The sequence below is a fragment of the Pteropus alecto genome, unplaced genomic scaffold (assembly GCF_000325575.1).
Source record: "Pteropus alecto unplaced genomic scaffold, ASM32557v1 scaffold61, whole genome shotgun sequence".
NCBI classification, from domain to species: domain Eukaryota; kingdom Metazoa; phylum Chordata; class Mammalia; order Chiroptera; family Pteropodidae; genus Pteropus; species Pteropus alecto.
The window spans coordinates 11,196,500-11,215,208 of NW_006434835.1; the positions used below are offsets into that span (position 1 = coordinate 11,196,500).

At 41.2% G+C, this 18,709-nt stretch overlaps 2 protein-coding genes across 7 annotated transcripts in view; both read right to left on the reverse strand.

The window, feature by feature from the left end:
- The window catches only part of WDR35 (WD repeat domain 35), a 59,716-nt gene extending 59,536 nt beyond the window's left edge, over positions 1-180 (reverse strand). For all 4 annotated transcript variants that reach the window (XM_025045708.1, XM_025045707.1, XM_015588217.2 and 1 more), the window contains exon 1: positions 13-180. In XM_025045708.1, the coding sequence (XP_024901476.1) occupies positions 13-36 (24 nt within the window). In that variant the 5' untranslated portion in view covers positions 37-180. The remainder of the gene's footprint in view (positions 1-12) is intronic.
- Positions 181-2,176: 1,996 nt separating this feature from the next.
- The window catches only part of MATN3 (matrilin 3), an 18,893-nt gene continuing 2,360 nt past the window's right edge, over positions 2,177-18,709 (reverse strand). Inside the window, exons 2-8 of one of the 3 annotated variants that reach the window (XM_025045745.1) lie at positions 14,140-14,706; positions 11,580-11,705; positions 10,721-10,846; positions 9,206-9,331; positions 6,497-6,622; positions 4,859-4,969; positions 2,177-3,181 (exon numbers count right to left, since the gene is read on the reverse strand). In XM_025045745.1, coding sequence (XP_024901513.1) covers positions 3,126-3,181; positions 4,859-4,969; positions 6,497-6,622; positions 9,206-9,331; positions 10,721-10,846; positions 11,580-11,705; positions 14,140-14,706 — 1,238 coding nt within the window. In that variant the 3' untranslated portion in view covers positions 2,177-3,125. Of the gene's footprint in view, positions 3,182-3,795; positions 4,166-4,858; positions 4,970-6,496; positions 6,623-9,205; positions 9,332-10,720; positions 10,847-11,579; positions 11,706-14,139; positions 14,707-18,709 lie in introns of those variants that run through there. The other 2 variants (XM_025045744.1, XM_025045743.1) reach the window with 2 other exon arrangements.

An 18,709-nucleotide genomic window follows, 5' to 3' on the forward strand; every position in this document is an offset into this window, starting at 1 on the left:
CCCTCAAAACACTTTCTTGCTCAGGTAAAAGAACATCCTGGGACCCCCAAGAGGACGACCCCAGCCGTTAAGGCCCGCAACTGGAAACGTTCTAAGTCGCCAATCGCCAGTACCAGCGGCTCTTTGACGCTCCCGTCGCCCTAGCAACCGCCGCCGCCCTGTCGCATCCGGGGCGCCGGGGGACACTTCCGGTGTCGGCAACTCCTCCACCAACGGGCGTCATGCGCTTGCGCGGACGTCGGGGGCCTTGTGCCATCGGCGATCCTGTCCCTAAGGTGTTAAAGTCATTAATTATATGACTCGTAACTCGCCTCTGCTCCTGGGCTTTCCTGCTCATAACTTAGGGCCAAGTCGCCGACCTTCATTGCCCTGCCCCTTCACCTAACATGCCCTTGCCCCAGCGGGCTCGGAGCGCACGCCACACTTCGGATGATTGCGGTGAAACTTGCATGAGATGTCAGTAGTAATTTAAGAGGAAAGGCGCTCATTCTAATGAGGTCACAATTATTGGGTATTTTGGAAGCCCCGAAGCCCCAAAATTGTTGAAAGGGAAAAATCATTAACTGTATTTGGTCGGTTGCTCCTTCGGCCAAATGAAAGGACAAACATGCGTTTTCAGAGCTTGCAAATCTACCCTTGCGTCTTTGGGGATTGGGGAACACCCTGGAGCAATTTGGGGGTAGGCGTTTGCGTTTATTCTGTTTGTTTTAGGACTTTTTAACAGTTTATTTAAGCTGTTGCTGCAGCCCAAGGGGCCTTATAAAAAGAATATGTATGAGCTTTGGGCCATTGCAGCATATAACCGCCATTGGGGCATAGCCTTCCATTTTTAAATAGGTGTTTTGGCATTTTCTGGCCTGGAGTCAACTATTCTCTTCTACTTTATTTCTTTTTTCAATTCTCTCCTGTCCTTTTTGAATCCTTGGAGAGTTACAAAGCACCACAATTTTAGGGCACAAACTCCCGTGAAATTATTCAAGCTCGCCCATTTTTTATTTATCTCTGGTTTTCCCTTTTGCCATTTCTGCAGCTACCACTGTTGATTCCCATAATCTAGTATATACTTTATGCAGACAGTAGCTAATTTTACCACCTAGAGATTTTCCCCATCTCAGGCAAATAAAGTTCAAATTTTTGACCTGAGTCTGTCATCTCACCCAGCACACTCGAGAATTAACAATGGTCCTAGTGCCTTTCCTACCAAATCTAAACCTCAGCTAAAATCAGATCTTTCTTCAATCCTAAAATGTCTTTACTGTGGTGCCCCCACTCTAAGCATGCCCATATGCTGTCTGCATTCCACCATTGCTCTCTGCTTCCAAGGCCATTTTACATATCCTATGATGTCCCTACCCTCTTGGTCACCTGTACCCAGCCAAACGCACCAATCAAGTCTCTCTGAGACATTCTTTCCACACTTAACCCCCCATCCCACTCAGATAATACGTATTCGTTTCAAATGTATATGTATCTGCATTTTCACAGCACCAAACTGTGAATTCCTAAGATATGTTGGCACCTACTCATGGGCTCCCTATACTAACTAGACTCATGAAGAAAATGAGTATTATCTAAGATGGGATTCCAACCAACTGGTTAAATTTAAGGCATGGTTAGTTGTAGCTAGTTACTAATAGTCACTCTTGAAAAATCACCTCTAAATAACCTTCCCCAGTCCTTGCACGTGAGCTCTTCTTTACAGCACAATTGCTCTGTGCTCAAATGAGTTTGGGAAATAATACTGCTCAATGTTGTGTCCTTTCAATGGTGTTGAGAAATAACAATATATGTTGCATATAATATATGTGTTTATTATTCATTTCTTCCCCTTAAAGTTTATATTTTAGATTTATGACTGTTTCTGGGTTTACATCTGTAAGTTCTATTTGCTTTTAAGGCATATATATTAATGTACTCTCATCATTATTTTATCGAAATTTAGATAATTTTGTTTGTCCCTCTCCCACAACATTCTTGATCAAAGCCTTTCCGTTTAACCTGAAGTTACATTTTTAACCTTAAGAGCATGAGAATAAATTATAGGAAGAGTCACAACATTGTGTTCTTTGACAAGAAACTGTTGCATTGTCAACCTAATTCAGTGTAATTTAAGGAAATATGTTAAAAGACAAAATCAGTACAATAAGTCACCAAAAAGAAGCATGACAATAATAAATAGATATTAAGTTTTTTATTATACTAAAGACAATACAAACCAAAAAGAGAATTGAGTAGTACACAATTTAAAGGACTGTTTTCTTCTAAAAGTTATAAGCTTTAAAGCTGAAAAAAATTATATGCATCAAATATATAAGTGAAAAGAAGTTGTTAGGCTTATCACTAACATTTAAAAAGACGACATTAGGTTTTCTTGTTATATTTTATTATGAAATACATTTATTATTTATAAATATAAATTTTGTTGATTAGATCCTAAAGTAAAACGATAAAGTAAATTTAGGATTTATAACACTCTTAATTCACAACTAAAGTTTTTAGTCATTTGTTCCTTTCTAACATCAGAATGAATGAAAAATGGCATGTAATGTTCACTTGATCTTTGTTAACTAGTTTTAGTTATATGTTTTATAATCCCCTGATCACAACTTCAATAATTAGCAAAAATGAGCAAAAAATGAAAAGTATTAAAGAAACAGTTCTAAATTCTATTCACCTCAATTTAATTAAAGGAACTTTTAATTAAATTCCTTAATTAAAAGTGTAAATACTTTGTACAATTTACACTCTCAGTAATAAAACTGGTTTATACTATAAATACTATCAAGAGAAAATAGATCAAATGTTCCCACTTAAGTGTGGTTATCTTACTAATATAAACATTTAAAAATTAAATGGCTCAATTAGTAAATAAAAGAATATTGAACTTTCATTCTATTGACTACCAACCATTTCACAGTCATAGCTTAGAGACACTAAAGTTTGCTTTTACTAAGGATCTGGACATTTATTTCCTTAGAAAAAATGACACTGATTCTCCAGAAGATCCTCAAACTACTTATCCAGTAATATTCAAGCATTTGTAATGGCAAATTATTATCAGGAACATTGCAAAAGTATTAAATATATTAAGTTCTCCATATTTGCGGGTGAAAATTTTGAGCAATTTAACGATGTATTTGTCCATATTCATTTGCTTGCAACTTCTCCAAAATGTCATCGAGTGGCTAGTTGTTAAGGCCAACACCATTTGTTTTTAGACATTAGAAAACATAGATACACTTTCAAACACTTTAGTACAAGATAAAAAAATAATTATTTTAGTGTAAATAAAGAAAAAGAGTGAAATTGTTTTCTCATCAAAAGTCTAATATAATCTAAAACTCAGAAATTCTGTTCTTTAGAGAGCTTGATATAAAGCATTGGTCTTCAAACATTTTTTACTCATATGTCCTCTAAAATAATTTTGATAAATAAGTGATGTCTTGAGCATATTTAAATTATATGAAAATTGTCTTAAGTTTTAGTTATAATATATGCAATTTCTGCTATTATAAATACTGAGTCTCTAAAATAAAATTTAAATCAGTCTTTCAAATATATTCCATGTAATATTAACACTATACTGAATTGATACCTAGTACTATTCTTCCAAAATAAAATATTTAAAATAAAGGAATTTGTATTTCTTTGAATTTATATTTCCTTCCCACCTTCTCCACAGAATTTTATTCTACTTTGAATCTTGGAAATCTTTTCTTGATCACTCTATTATACTTCTCTGATGCAAACTTAAACAACAAGCACACACACATTTATATTGAAATTACCTTTAAATTAATTTTCTTTGACCATAAGGCCTTAATTTTTTTAATCACCTGGATTGAGTTATCATTACAACTATTATGAGCACATAAATGGATCCATATAACAAATATATTACAAATTTTGACATAAAATCATTAAAAATAAAAGGTAAAATTTAATTGAAAAGGTATCGCTTAATGGAATGGATTGAGGGAGCAGTGTCATGAAGCCTTGATTTTTAAAAAAATGTTGAATCGTCTCTTTGTTTTGGCTCTCTGCAGATTTGACTTTTCTAAGAAATTCACCTTGGTAAGATTCAGGTTACCTGAGAGACACGCCTTTCCTGTGATACTGAAGTGAGAGATGGGACAAGAGAAAGCCAACTGATCCCAAGTAGCATTTCAGGCAGATCGACTTAAGGAAGTGAAGAATTTGGAAACTGGTCCCTTTAAAACTGTCCCCACCCTCTACACACACACACACACACACACACACACACACACCCCATACCTCTTGAAAGCCTACTTACTCCTAGAGTACCCCTATCACAATTTGAATACCACTCCCCTAAGATCCCTAGGAAGAGTGTTAATTTGAGCTAAGAAAAAAAGACTTCTCCTGAATTACTCCTTTGGCTAAAGAACTGGTTTTGAAAGTTTCTGAGATGGCACCACATTACATTTTGAAATCTGCTTTTGCACCCCTGGGCTAGCCAAAGTGTACAACTACGCGCCGTCTCAGCTTTCACACCCCATTAATCAGGTGACTCATTCTGTGCATGTATAGACTCTAAACTAAGAAAGCCGTAGTAAGGAATCACAGCATAATAGCTCCATCTGTTAAGATGGAAAAGGACGAGAAAAATAAACGGGCAGCTTTTATATGCAAATAGTGAATGGGGTGAAACAGCCTATTAAAGCATTTAAAAAGAATTCTAAATCTAAAAAATAAAAGCCGTACAGTATTACTATGGTTCATCTTAAAACTTAAAGAACATAGGGCCTTATCCTGTGGAATATCCTAAAATGATTGGTTCAACTGCAGTACCTAGGTTGGCTTCAGGCAGAAGCAGGAAACCTTCCAGAAAGGATATTTTTGGTGTTCAGCCTCTGCAGATACAAGCTGACCTTATCCTGGAATGCCAGCGTGGCTTTGCATCCACAAGCATCTTCTGTGGAGATGAGTCTTCGTGCTTCTTCAATGACTGATGACAACGAGAGTATATAAAAAGTTATAGCTAATTAGAAATCATAGCAAATTGGGAAATCTGTGATCCTATAGCTCCATTTTTAAGACAACTAGATGCATTTTCTGGAAGGTAAAAGGGTATACGAGCACACAGAAAGAGGAGAAAATAGTTTTGAATGTTAATGTCACAGAAAAAATTGATTTAGGAGATGCTGAGGGCAAGTTTACAATCATCAGAGCTGGGTGATAGTTACATAAGAGCTCATTATATTGTTCTCTATACTTTTGTGATTGTCTAAAATCTTCCATGATAAAAAGTTTCAAAAGGATGATATAGCAGGAAACCAAGAATGCAGAGGTAAGACAATCTTCTTGTGATTTAGTATCCTCATTAAAAAGTGAAAATGAGAAAAACCTTTATTCGTGTGGCCAGAATACGTCAAGGATTAAAACTAGATAATTCCTGATTTCCTATATCAACTAGTATTCTCTTGAATTGTTTCAGTTGAGAGTTATAGTTCTTACCCAAAAATAATTTGGAACTAAAAATTAAGGTTTGTATTGACATTTAAGCAAAGGACCTGGGAGAATGACAATGCTAACTCCTATTTTTTTCATAGTATCATAGTCCCTAAAGATGCCTAATAGAAATAAGAGTGACATCACATCTGAGGACAGGGAGTGGTCCTTTGCTCCTACATTTTCTCCCATATTCCACAAAGATATGATATAGGGCTGGGGGACCACATTCACTCGATTAAATATAATCTATCTTCCTGTCTAAATCCTATTGAACCACTTAGGGACGGCCAGCTCAAATCCCATCTCGATCCGTAAATTAGTCAGTAAACGAGAAAGTTTCTACTGAATACCAAGTATATGCCCCTCACTCCCATACAGAATATAAAATTGGCCCTTTTGATACTTTCCCAGTGTCTTGCTTGGTAGACTGTAAGCTCTGTGAGGCCAGGGGCTCGGTGGGATATTCTAATTGAAACATCCCACAGAAATTTGGACAACTGGGTTGTAGCACAATGGAAAGTTAAGAGATGGATCCACTCCTGATAGCATCAAAGAGAATAAAACATTTAGGAATAAATTTAACAAAAGAAGTTCAAGACCTGTGTGCTGCAAACTACAAAACATCGATTTGTCTCCAGTTCCTTCCTCGGAATCTAGCAGAGTACTAGATAGAAAACAGTAGCTCCATGAATACTTGCAGGACAAATAAATAAGTGAATGGCTAAACAAACTTGGTCAGAGCCTAAATCGTTATAAATCATACTGGAATTCCACCCCCCGCCCCTCCACTTCCAGGAGTAGGAAAAAAATGCCCAAGAGTGATTTTTCTTTCTAACTAAAGAGAGGATAGAACCAGATCATAGAGAGAAGAATCACATGGCTCATTCTGATGACAGCTGGGACCCACTGGAGGATTCCAACCAAGAGAAAGACTCAGAACTGTGCTTCAGGCTTGGCGAGAGGAAAGCGTACTCCTAGATCGTCCTACTAAACGAATTAGGATTAAAGGGACAGTCTTCACCTGAGCATGTCTTCCTGTCTTGATTCAAGGTGAAGCCGGTGTAACAGTCACAGTGGTAGGATGCAGGCCCATCGCTCACACAAATGTGCTGGCAACCGTGAGAGCCCAGGGCACACTGGTCGCGAACTGACCAGGAGCGGTGCAGGGAAGAAAACAGTCACACATTACAACGAGAAACTAAACACAGGCTTCTGGTTTGGTCCCAAAAAGTGTTGAGAACAAATTCTTCACTCATCAGCAACAAATCTCCCATGTTTCAGACGAAGCCTATTTTTCTCCCCTACATCTCACATCCCTTTAGCCTCACCTTTTATTACATATACCCCTTTTCTTTTTATTTCTTGCTGACATCTGGGGGTGCCTTCTCGGTTTTCCTATCCATAGCAGTGCGGCCGCCCTCACTAGTCTTGATTTTATTCCAGAACTCGCCTTCAGCCTTTCCTGATAACCATCAACGACTCCAACATCTCCAGCTCTACATGGATCTTCTTCGCCGCCACCAAAATTATAATTGGGGACCTAGTTGCCCATGGAGCTAAATTCGATGATGTACAAAAAGGACTCTGATGACCAAAAACTTGCCCTTGGTAGTTTACAAAGTGGGGCAGAAAACACTGGCCTTCACACACACACGCACACACACACACACACACACACGTGCACATGCGCGCATGTGCGCGATAGAAAAATGGTAATGATGATGATGATGTATATGATTGGATAGTGAAGTATGATCTCTCCATGAAGGGTCTTTCCAACTTTAACACTGATATTCCCTTTCATCGTTACAAACAACTCAGATCGTTCCAGCAAAATGCCTAATACAAATTTTCATCCTTCCCCTCAACCCCGCTTAGCAGCCAGGCCAGCTCTGGAGATGACACTGAACATGACTCCACTCCTGGCGCCCTCCTGGGCCTCCGCATTTCATTTAGGAGCCTTCCTACTACCCAGCAAGGAGAAAGCAGGCCATTATAAGGGATCCAACCGTGTTATGTACCCCAACTTTACAGTGCTATCCATTATTACTCCAAAATACATAAATACTAACTCTCCACCATAGTCTTTCTTTTAATGTTGCCCTTTGCTTTGCACCATGAGACAGTATGGCTTAGTGTTTAAGAGCATTTATAACCATCAAAGCAAGTGCCTGAGTTCAAATCCTGGCTCTGTTTGCTATTCATTCGCCAAGTGACCGTGGGCAAGTTACTTAATCTGTCTGAGACTCAGTTTCCTCATAAAGTTGCTGTGAGCACTGAACGTGTCTGTGTCTAAAATGCTAGAACCATGCGTGCACACAGTAGGCACTGAAGAATTTTGGCTACTGGCATCTAAGGCTATTCCTGGAGCCATCCACCCTGATTGAAAATTTTCTTTGCTGTTTCGTGGGTTCCTTTAAAAATAAAATGTTCCATTTTATTCCATAATATCTGTTTAAATGGAAATTCATATTTTTTCCTTTTCCCAGGACTTCAATGTTCCTGGCAGCTTAAAGTACCAAGTGGGATACTTGTAACAGTTTGAGAAGTGTAACCACGAGTTCTCTCTATGTCACCTGAGGTAGCCCCCCCCCCCCAAATAAGCCAAAGCAAGCCACTCCCCTCGCCTGCGCCCTGTCTCCACTCCCAGATCTAAACCTCCACCATCCTCTAAGGCTCCCCTCCAGTCCCAACGGCTGAGTGTCGACTTCCCGGCTCCACAGTCCTTAAGTTACTGTCAGTCCCTCTCCCTGGCTATTCAGTGTCTGCTTTCTTAAGGCGTTGGTTCTTTTTGGATCCAACCTGTAAGGTGCTCAGAGGCAGAAACTCATGCTTCTTTATGTCCCCACGATGCTAGCTAGTGCAGTCCCAGCACAGTCCTAGGAACTAAACGGGTGCTCAGTACTCTTTCACTGATGTCATTTTTTTAAAAAGAGAAAATTTGTGATATGTTATTTCCCTTCATCTCTTTTGAAAAGGTCACCTAATATATCTCCTCAAGGGAGAGGAAAATATACATAAAATCTAAAAAATATCGAATGTGTCAAAGCTAAATACCACCTGGAAGGCTAGGAATTTCTCTTAGGAGTGTTTTTATATTATAAATGCTGCCAGTGAGTTTAAATCAAGTTAATGAGAATGAGCATTCTGGCAGAGGCTCGTTAGCCAAGTCATAAGGCTCAGATTCACCGAAGATTGATCATCTAGAAACTGTCAGGGAACAACTTACTTCAAACTTACTGGAAGATCTGTGTGGGTCTAATTCAGTTATTTACAAAGTCTCCTTTACTAACACAATCTAGCTTTAAAATTAACGCTACAGAAAAGTTCCAAGCCAAATTTAAATTGGAAAAAGAAGTGTAATTTCAGCCTATCACAACAACAAATAGTTACTGTCCAATGGATTTCTTCTAAAGTTTCCCATTTGCTTTACAAGCCCCCAGTGACCAGAACTATAAAATTTTCCTGGATAAGGATTCTACATTCGATTAGTTCTTCTCATATTCCCCCATTCCCTACCTATTTTCCAGTAATTTTCCAAAGTGATCTATGTTTTCAGAATCTAGTGATCTCATTGCCCTCTGGGCAATATGTCCCTTAGTCTATAAGCATAGTAGAATGTCTGAAGCCCGATTCTTTAAATTCCCTTGAAGAATCTCTCTGAATCGCAACTTGGTTTCACTGCAACAGAAGGAGCCAAGTATGAAAGAACTGGTCAAGTGGGCCTTACCTGAGCAAGTTTTGTTATCTTCATTCAGAGTGTAGCCCTCATAGCATTCACAGTGATGGGACCCAGCTCTGTCATTCACACAAACGTGCTGACAACCATGTGTGCCAGAAACACATTGATTCTGAGCTGCCAGACAGAAGTCCAGGGAAAAAGTGGAAAAGTCTTTTATTACCCATATATAGAAATCTTATTTGCAGCTAAAAATATGTAAAAAGAAAATCTATTAAGAATCTATGAAAGCCATCCGTACTATTTACTCTTACTGGTTAACTGAGTGAAACAAAATCCTACACACACAATACATTTTCTTCGACTTCCCCCACCTTCTTTCCAAAATCATCTAATATCGTTTTTTATAATCTAAGTATCTCATATTACTGTCTACAGCATTCCTTTTAGATTTGTTTGTATTTATGCTGAATCAGAGGGATACCAACAGTTGTGTGATTAATTATACTAGATTCAAAAAGACATAGAATTAGAGTTTGAAGAAATTATAGTTCAATCCTCTCCTGTTATAAATGAGGAAACTGAATCCAAAAGAGACCAGCTTACCCAGAGCAGCATCAGAACTCAGGACCCAAACTGTCACTCGATGCACTTTTCCCTGCACTGACATATTATTTTAACTATTTTCTATTTTCAAACTTTTCTTTTTGAAATAGTTTCGGGCATATGAAAAAGTTGCAAAAAGAGTACAAAAAAGTCTTGTTTTTCATCCAGTTTCCTCAAATGTTAACGTCTTATATATCCATAGCATAAACAATCAAAACTAGGAATTAATACTAATATAATCCTATTAACTAATCTAAAGATTAGTTCATTACTAATCTACTAATCTAACTGATCATTCGAATTTTGCCAGTGATGCGACACCAATGTTTCTTTTCTGGTCTGGGATCCAAACGAGGATCACGCATTATAATAAATTGTCACATCTCTTTAGTCTCTTCCAATCTATAACATTTCCTCAGCCTTTCTTTGGCACTTTTGAAAAGCACTGGAAAATTACTTTGTAGGATGTCCCTCGGTCTGGGGTGGTCTGATGTTTCCTTGTGATTCTGAAGTTTTATTAAGAATACCACAGAAGCACTGAAGTGGCGGTCCATTTTGTCAGGGGCTGCATGATGTCACTATGTGTCATTGCTTTGATGTTAAATTTGATCACTTGATTAAAGTGCTGTCTGCCAGTTTACGCCACTATGAAGTTACTGTTTTCCCTCTGCAGGTAATAAATATCCTATGGGGTGTTATTTGACTTTAACTTATTAAATTGTCTTCTCTGTTGGGCTGGGTACAGAGAAGAGATTGAACTACACGCTCACACATGTGGGCCGTGATACACACGTGCTACCCTTTCTAACTTTTCTAACAAGACTCGGAAATGGAAACAGCCAAAGGTGGCAAGAGAGGAAACCAGATCAAGTTCCATCAGTGTGACCTACCCCTCCAACACTGGCCAGGGAGATAGGTAGACAGAGAGGTAGCAATAGTAAATCCTCCTCCCCGACTTACCTGAACACGTTTTCCTGTCTTCATTCAAGGTGTAACCTTCATAGCATTCACAATGATAAGAGCCAGTTCTGTCCTTCACACATTTATGTTCACATCCATGAGTGTTAAGAGCACACTTATCGATTGCTATCAAAAATGACCAAGACAAATGTGAACACATGAAAACGTGGTAAGTAAATAATTATGGACCATATTACACACACACACTCACACACACACTGCTTGTGGAATGGGACAGCTTGGCCCAAGAGAGCTACTGGGCTGGAAGGTGCAAGCCGACTTTGTGGTCTTGGCTCTCACTAAGAGACCCTGTGACATGGGAAAGTCTTCTCCTATCTTTGGGTCTCAGTTTCACTATCTATAAAATGAGAATGAAATGATCTCCAAGTTTTGTTCCTCTCAAAAACTTTTATCTAGGATTTTTTTTTTTTTAATGGGCCTAATTCCCATTCTTCATTGACCATATGTAAGTATTCATATACCGGATGAGTGAGGACCTCCCTAAATTTTCTTCTAGATTCCATGAGCATCTATGGTCACAGAGAGGAAACAGTAGCTTGAATTTAGTTAAATAAAATCCAGAAAAAAATTCCAAATCCTCAAAAGGACAAAGAATTTTGGCCCCCTTCCTTATTAACCCTTTTCCCTATGAATCCTCTTCTCTAAAACTGGTCATAAATACTGTGATAGGCTGATTGATGTATTACCTCACTTTTCTTCTCATGTTCTTTTTCGAGAAAAATTGTGATAAACAACAGTAAACCAGCCAAAAGGCAGTTAGGACAAAAGCTTAAGGCCAGTCCAAAACCTGGAGACAGGTCCCCAAACGAGTTCTAGTCAGCCGGTAAGCGCGCCTCACCTGAGCAAGTCTTCTTATCGGCGTTCAAGGAATATCCTTGGCTGCACTCACAGTGGTGCTTGCCATCCCCGTCACTAACACACACATGCTGGCACCGGTGTGTGCCAAGCATGCACGGGTCCACAGCTGTGCAAAGGAATTTGACAGTAGTCAGTGTCGACACATAAGAAACATTTCAGGCACTTTCTCCCATGTCAAAAAGACATCGCTCTCCAGTTTCTTTCCCATTCTACCTTTAGTTCACTATAACCACTGGCTATTTGTTCCTGCCTCTGGCTTATAAGAAATACCCTTCTTCAACTAGTAACGCTACTAAGTTAAAATCACAGATCTTGTTATCGACTTTCTCAAAGGAGAACGAGGATTTTTAATTTGGAGTGGAAGCCAGACACACATGGGTCGGGCAGCTTGATATCTATTCAGCTTATCTACTTGTCCATGAAAAGGACTTTTGCTTCCCCAAAGCAAGAAATGGGGAGAATGATAATGTATTTCTCATAGTACTATGAGCTAGTTGTCCCATCACAGCCAGAATCTGGTTTCCAAGGGTTCTATAGTTTGTGTCTGAACAGAATTTACACACAGGCATTTTTCTAGGCCTGAAACTCGCTCACGCTTGGGCAATGATGCATATTTGAACATGCAAATGATAGACAGCACCATGCAAGGAACCGCCTACCTTCTGCATATGTAGCAAAGGTACACATATGCAACTTCGGGGCCTCTAATATCCGTAAGGGGAATAAACTCATACGCTATATGCAAACAGGTAAAAAGAAAAGAAAGAACAAAATAATTGAGATTACATGAGCTAAACTGTATCTCCATTTTTTCCTTTCTGGAGCCATTTATATCGCGTTGAATTTTTTTCCTAGTGTGATATTTTGAAAAAAGAATCAGTGAATTTAGTCATTTCTGTGAAACTGAGGAGGCCTGTTGGAGGAGGCTGGCACTCCTGTGGCAGGTAACCTGGCCTCCACTGCTTTGGCAACAAGACAAGGCTAATATTTTCCCAAGAAGAGCCTTTTCAGCCGATGGACCACAACAAGCTGCTCCTCAGTCTTTTTTTCCATAGAGAAGACATCCCCCCGCCCCCAGAACAAGCAGGTCTTTTGTACCAAAAGGAAAAGACTGCCACTCACCACTTGTTACTTTATGGCCTTCAAGCTCAGTCCCAGGTGCTAGCTATGAGACCCAACTTTGCCACAGACCAGCGTGTCTATGGAAAATCTCTCACACACAAGCATGGGGGGATTTTCCTGGGAGAAAGAAAGCCATTTTCTCCTGGGAAACCAAGTAGATGCCACCAAAGCCAGCGACAGCTATGAAAGCCCAGTGTCCTAGGACAGGAAAGACAAGGGGATCCCAGCCAGGTCTGGCTCAGATGAGGCCAAACTTTGCTCCAGACCAAGACTTCATCTCCCATTTCCTGATAAACTGGCGATTGCTGAATTTCCCTTTAATTTAGATATAAAAGCTCCTTGAAATTTACAGTTGCAATTTTAAGTTCATTTGTTTGTCTCATCCTTACCCCAGGCTGTTGCTTGATGGTAGAGAGGGACTAACTTTATCTTTGTGTCATCAGCAATCAATAAATGCATGTCGAATAAATAAATGTGGGATAGATTATATAGAAAACGGTAGCTATGTTTTAAACTAAAACTAAACTAGAAATTTGTCCATATCTGCATGGAAAATTCCATTGAGGGCTTCAAAAGAGTATCTACAGATCATAGAAAATAAAGCAAGAAGAAAGAAGATGATGATAGATAGAATAAACAAATAAGTTTTAAAATAAAAATGAAGTATGAATCCCACAAATTCATCATTCTGACCGGTGACTAATAATAAGCTCCGGCCTGGAATTGAATGGATTCATAGTCATAGATTTGGCTAATCCATGCTAAAAATTCCAATTTCAAACTATATCCTAAAGGAAGAATGGAGTAGTAGGGCAGTAGTAGGGCTGAAATCTCGGTCTCACTCGCCGATTCTTAATCTTGTCCCTCCATAAAGAATAAACAGAGGAAGAGCTGAACCTGAAAACTAGGTATTCACTACATATTCCAGTTACACTGGAACTCAGGCCAGCTGATTCTTGCATGGACAGATGCAGGGTCCTGCCTTCTGCAGGAAAACAAGCAGAGTTCTGTGAAGTCTTGAGATGGTAAAGCTAAAGAAAATATCTGGAAAAAATGTAGTGGTGGGCAGAGGGGAGCAGAGAGGCGTCTTGAGTTCTTCTTTATTTTTATTTTTTTCTGAGCCCATCAGGGAACAGCAGGATCATTTATCCTGGATATTTCCAGACTTTCACATTTCTAATGCAAACACGGAGAGTTTATGAGCAAACTAAGTTATATATAAGGCAGCTCTATATTCCTAAACCAACAAAGTGTGCTTAAGTTGGTTAAAAAAAAAAAAAAATCCAGACAAAAAAGCATTGCTTACATTTCAGTTTTCCGTAAAATTTCCACAAAAAAAAAAAAAAAAGAATTCTCTTTTTCTTTGGATTCATAATGTCTGACTCTAATATCCTTTCTAGTTGAAGGCAAAGACTTACCGCAAAAGGTTTCCTGGAACCTAGAGGAAAGTTTCTCAATGACCCCGTAGGTCTCCACGTAGAACACGTGCTCGTCCAGGGGTTTGCTGGCAATCATCTTGAGGGACTCCTTGTCCGCCCGGTCCACACCCACAGCGTAGAGCTCAATACCAGACGCCCGGGCCCGAGCTGCCACCTCATTCACCTGGTCCTGGGGCCGTCCATCTGTCACGATGATGGCCACCTTAGGGATGTTGGAGCTGGACCCGCGAGCTCCGGCCTCCACTGTGAACACTTCCTCCATCGCTGTTTGGATGGCCAGGCCAGACATGGTGCCTGTGGACAAGGGTGTGATTCGCCCCACGGCCTTTTTCAGAGACTGCTTCTCCGAGTGGGTCTGGAGATGGAACTCGATCTTCACGGTGCTGGCATAGTTCACCACTGCCACCCGCGTGCCCGCCGCGCCAATGTCCAAAGTGTCGATTATCCGAGAGACAAAGGTTTTCACTTTGGTGAACTCCAAGGGCCGTACACTGCGCGAACTGTCGATGATAAACACCAAGTCCAAGGGCCTGCTCTTGCAAACACCTGCAAGGAAGGGTGTGGGGAACAGAGGTGACTGGATCTGACCATACTCAGAAATGGGGCGATTCCTCACACCCGGAGAACTCTGGGATTGGAGGCCAGGAAAGGCAGCGTCCCCTACCTCCAAACGCCCCACTGCCTGCTGACATCTCAAGACTGTCGCCCTTTGGGTGTCGGAAGCACCTAGGCCTTCAGAATCCCCTAGTGAGAATTCACATAGAGCGTGAAATATCTGCCGATACCTCAGCAACAGGCCGACTGAGCCTGGAAATTTCACTCAGAACTTCATCCCTCTGCTTCAAGTTCTGTTCCCAAGGTTCCTCGTGACTCCCATGAATGAATGGATTCCAGACCTTTCTTGGGCATCTTGGCCCTCTTAGTCAAGGGGACAAAATGTCCCTAAACAGTGTGAAAGGTGAACTCCCAGGGCAGCCCCTTGCCCACTTCCGTGAGGGGCGGACACTCTCCAGAGTAGCTTTACATCTCCCTCCCATCTGGTCATTCACTCGTGTTTAGTAAACTCTGGGCCCAGCTCCCCTGAGCCAAGTTGAAAATAGAAAGAAAAATGGCAACCTAATCTGATCCATGTTTATTGCACTTCCGATTTTGTGAGTATGTCTTGTCTTAAGAAACAGAAATTGCAACTTGGTATCTGTCCTACTGCCCCATCGAACTCTTAGTCACCTCTTTCATTTTTTCATTCACCAAAATTTTTTGCCGGCCTCCCATGTATTAAGTAAGCCCTGGGGCTACAAAGGCAAATAAGCCAGATTCCTTGCCGTCGATGAACTTAGATCTTTCCTACGCAAAAGTACCTGGCACATTGCAGTAACAGTAATTTTTTTTTTTATCTATTCTTTCTTATCATTTTGCCCCCAATCTTGTTCTGCTCGCTCGCTCGCGCGCGCTCTCTCTCTCTCTCTCAATAAAAATAAGCCCTAAATAAAAATAAGATCCCTGAGCATGAGGCACTAATCAAAGTTCTTTCCTTTCCTGACAGAGGCTAGAAGTTGATATTACTCTAAGGCAGTTCACTCAGTGAGTAGGGCAAAAAGGTGGATTCAGAACAAATTCCCACACTAAGCAGTTTATAGCCAAAAAAAAAAAAAAACCCTACCTGGGACAAGAATTACCTCTTTTAAAAACTGAAAGTTATCCTTTTGTTTTTATCCTGCTTCTTGGAGGTTCAATTAAGAAAATAAATAATATCCTACTTTCAATAGCACCTTAGAGGTCACAGGGTGCCAGCACAACAACCCCGTGAAGTCAGAGGTGCACAGATTTTTCTATTCATTCTACAGCTGAGAAACTTGAGTCTCAGGGAGACGTAAGAGCTAGAAAGGGGTAGAACATGGATTGGTCCAGCTTTCCTGGCTCCCAGCCTAGGGGGCTTTTCATTACATGATTACCTCTCTCTAAGGCAACATTTTCCACCCCAAAAATCAACATTATCTCATGTGCCTAGTAAACATCCTGCTTATTGACTTTCAGCCAGCACCCTGAAATATGCCGCATGTCATGTATTTAGTTAAGCCAAAAGGAATTAAGTCTTAAAAAAAAAAAAAAAAAAAAAAAACTCCTGAATTTCACTTTACTTCTTCATTACCATGGATCAAGAGCAAGGAAAATTACATGATGACATGAACTCCATATTCGACAATGCTTTCATCAACACCAAAATGTGTCCTTATTAATATCAAAGTCATGTTCTTATAAGTAAACGTGCCTGATTCCTTCCTTCTCCACTTGGTTTTCCTACGGAATCCTCTATGCAAAGTTACAGCGGGTGCAGTGGGCAGAATAACACCCCCCCCCAAAGATGTCCATATCCTAAACCCCAGAACCTGTAATGTAAGTATGTTACTTTACAGGGCAAAAGAGACTTCACAGGTGAGATTAAGTCAAAGATTTTAAGATGAGGAGGTTATCCTGGATTATTAGCGTGGGTCCAATGTAATTACAAGGGTCACTAGGAATGGAAGAGGGAGGCGGAAGAGATGTGAGTGATGAGATGTGAGAAGGACTCAATCTGCCTTCGGTGGCTTTGAAAAGAGAGGGAAAAGGCCACGAGCCAAGGATGAGGGCAGCCTCAACAAACTGAAAAAGGCAGGGAAACAGATTCTCCCCTATATCCCTCCAAAAAGAACGCAGCCCTGCTGACATCTCGATTTTAGTCTGGTGAGACTAGTGTCAGCCTTCTGACCTGCAGAACTCTTAGATAATAAATGTGTTGTTTTTAAGCCATTAATTTCATGATAATTTACTAGAGCGGCAAGAGGAAACTAATACTATAGGGGCTTGGCTCAGATGGTGGGAAATTCTGTGAACATCTGGTTACTTCCTGATTTGGACCCCCCTGGAAATTATTAGTTGCCCTATCATTAATTGCTTTTGAATCTCACCCTCCTTTACTAGACAGCAGCACTTTGATTCTCGGAAACCAAGAAAATGAGAATCTGGATTTCCTAAAATGTTTCCATATTCACAATATTGCCAATTCTAATAGTTATGCTAGAAATAAAAGCTCATAGCAAAGTTTAGCAACTTTTCTGATTGAAAAGGGAGGGAATTTGGAAAAGGGTGGAATGTGATGTTTATTATGGGATTATCATTCAAGATGAGTTTGGATTCCAGGTAATAAAGGACCAGGCTGCTTAGGGGGAACAATAGCCACCCCATGCAAAATCCTTCCTCCTTCTCCCAGTCCCATCCCCCAGGGAGCTGAGTCAGGACCTGAGGTTAAGATTTACTTCTAGAATAAAGGCTTTCCCTCTATTCCCAGTCTGGAGCAACCAGCTAGCTACCAGCAGAATTTAACCCTTGTGAACCCTGCCACCTTCTGGCTCAGCTACAATGCTGTCACCATTTCAAACCTACCCCACTGGGGGCTGGTGCAGGAAAGATTCCGTGTGCTCCTTCTCAACGTTATCCAGAAAGATGCAGGAGAGGGAAAGACAACACATATCAACCCGAGGCATGCAGCATCACTGGCCAAATGAGACTGAACACCCAGAAAATAGTTGAGTGCAGCCTCTCTCTAGCAAGACTGAAGCTGGAGTTTTGGTAATGATGTTTAAATCTTACATAAACCATATTAGAGCCTGGGAGGTTGTAGCAGTGGAAAGACCCTTGCCTGGGATTTGAGCCCTGAGTTTTATTCCGGCTCTGATACTGATTGGCCAGATTCCTTCATTTCGACAAGCCTCCCTGTCCCATATGTGCTCTTGGGGGTTATGAGGTGATCTTCCGTCTCCTCTGCCCTAAGAGCTTTGCTCTGCCACAGGAACCAACTGCTGACCCAAAAGGGAAATGGAATTGTTCGCCAAAGACCCAAAGTGTCTTGAGCGTTTGAGGACCTAAGAGAGGACTGGTTGCGGTTGGGGTCCAGTCTGTTGAAGCACAGACGTGTGGTCAGCAACAGGAGAACAGACAGGTCCCGCCATCCAGGGGCAATTCAGGTTTCATTTCTGGCCTCACACCCCATCCCAGAACTGGGAAGTCTGAATTCTGGCCCAGATCTGAGAGGGGACTGAGGCAGCCTGAGGGCTGGCAGGAGGGGGCGAAGGGTCAGGCACTGATCTGGGGCCATAGAGATGGAGCTATTTCCAGAGAACTAAAAGCAGAATCTCAGGGTTCAGCTGAACCAGAGACGGACTGGGACAGAGCTCGAAGGCACAGGTGTTCCCACCGCCGCCCTACCCTCCCTGCCCACATGGCAGGGGGCAGTTCCTGGAGTTCGGGCTTGGGGAGACGCAAATCCTAGCCCTGCCTAGGAGCGACCTAGGTCTCCTTCCCTTCTCTGGACCTCAGTTTCCCCCACGGGATTCATCGGGGAGGGGATTCTGTCTCCTGCGCCACGATGGCTCAGGCTGGGACGGAGAAAATGCATCGATGCCCGGATCCCCAGCCCACCTATGCCTCCCACCCTGCGCCCTGCCAGGTGTCCCTCCCCGGCGCGCCTCTCCCGCCCCGTCGGGGCAGTACCTGCGCTACGCGGCCCGCCTAG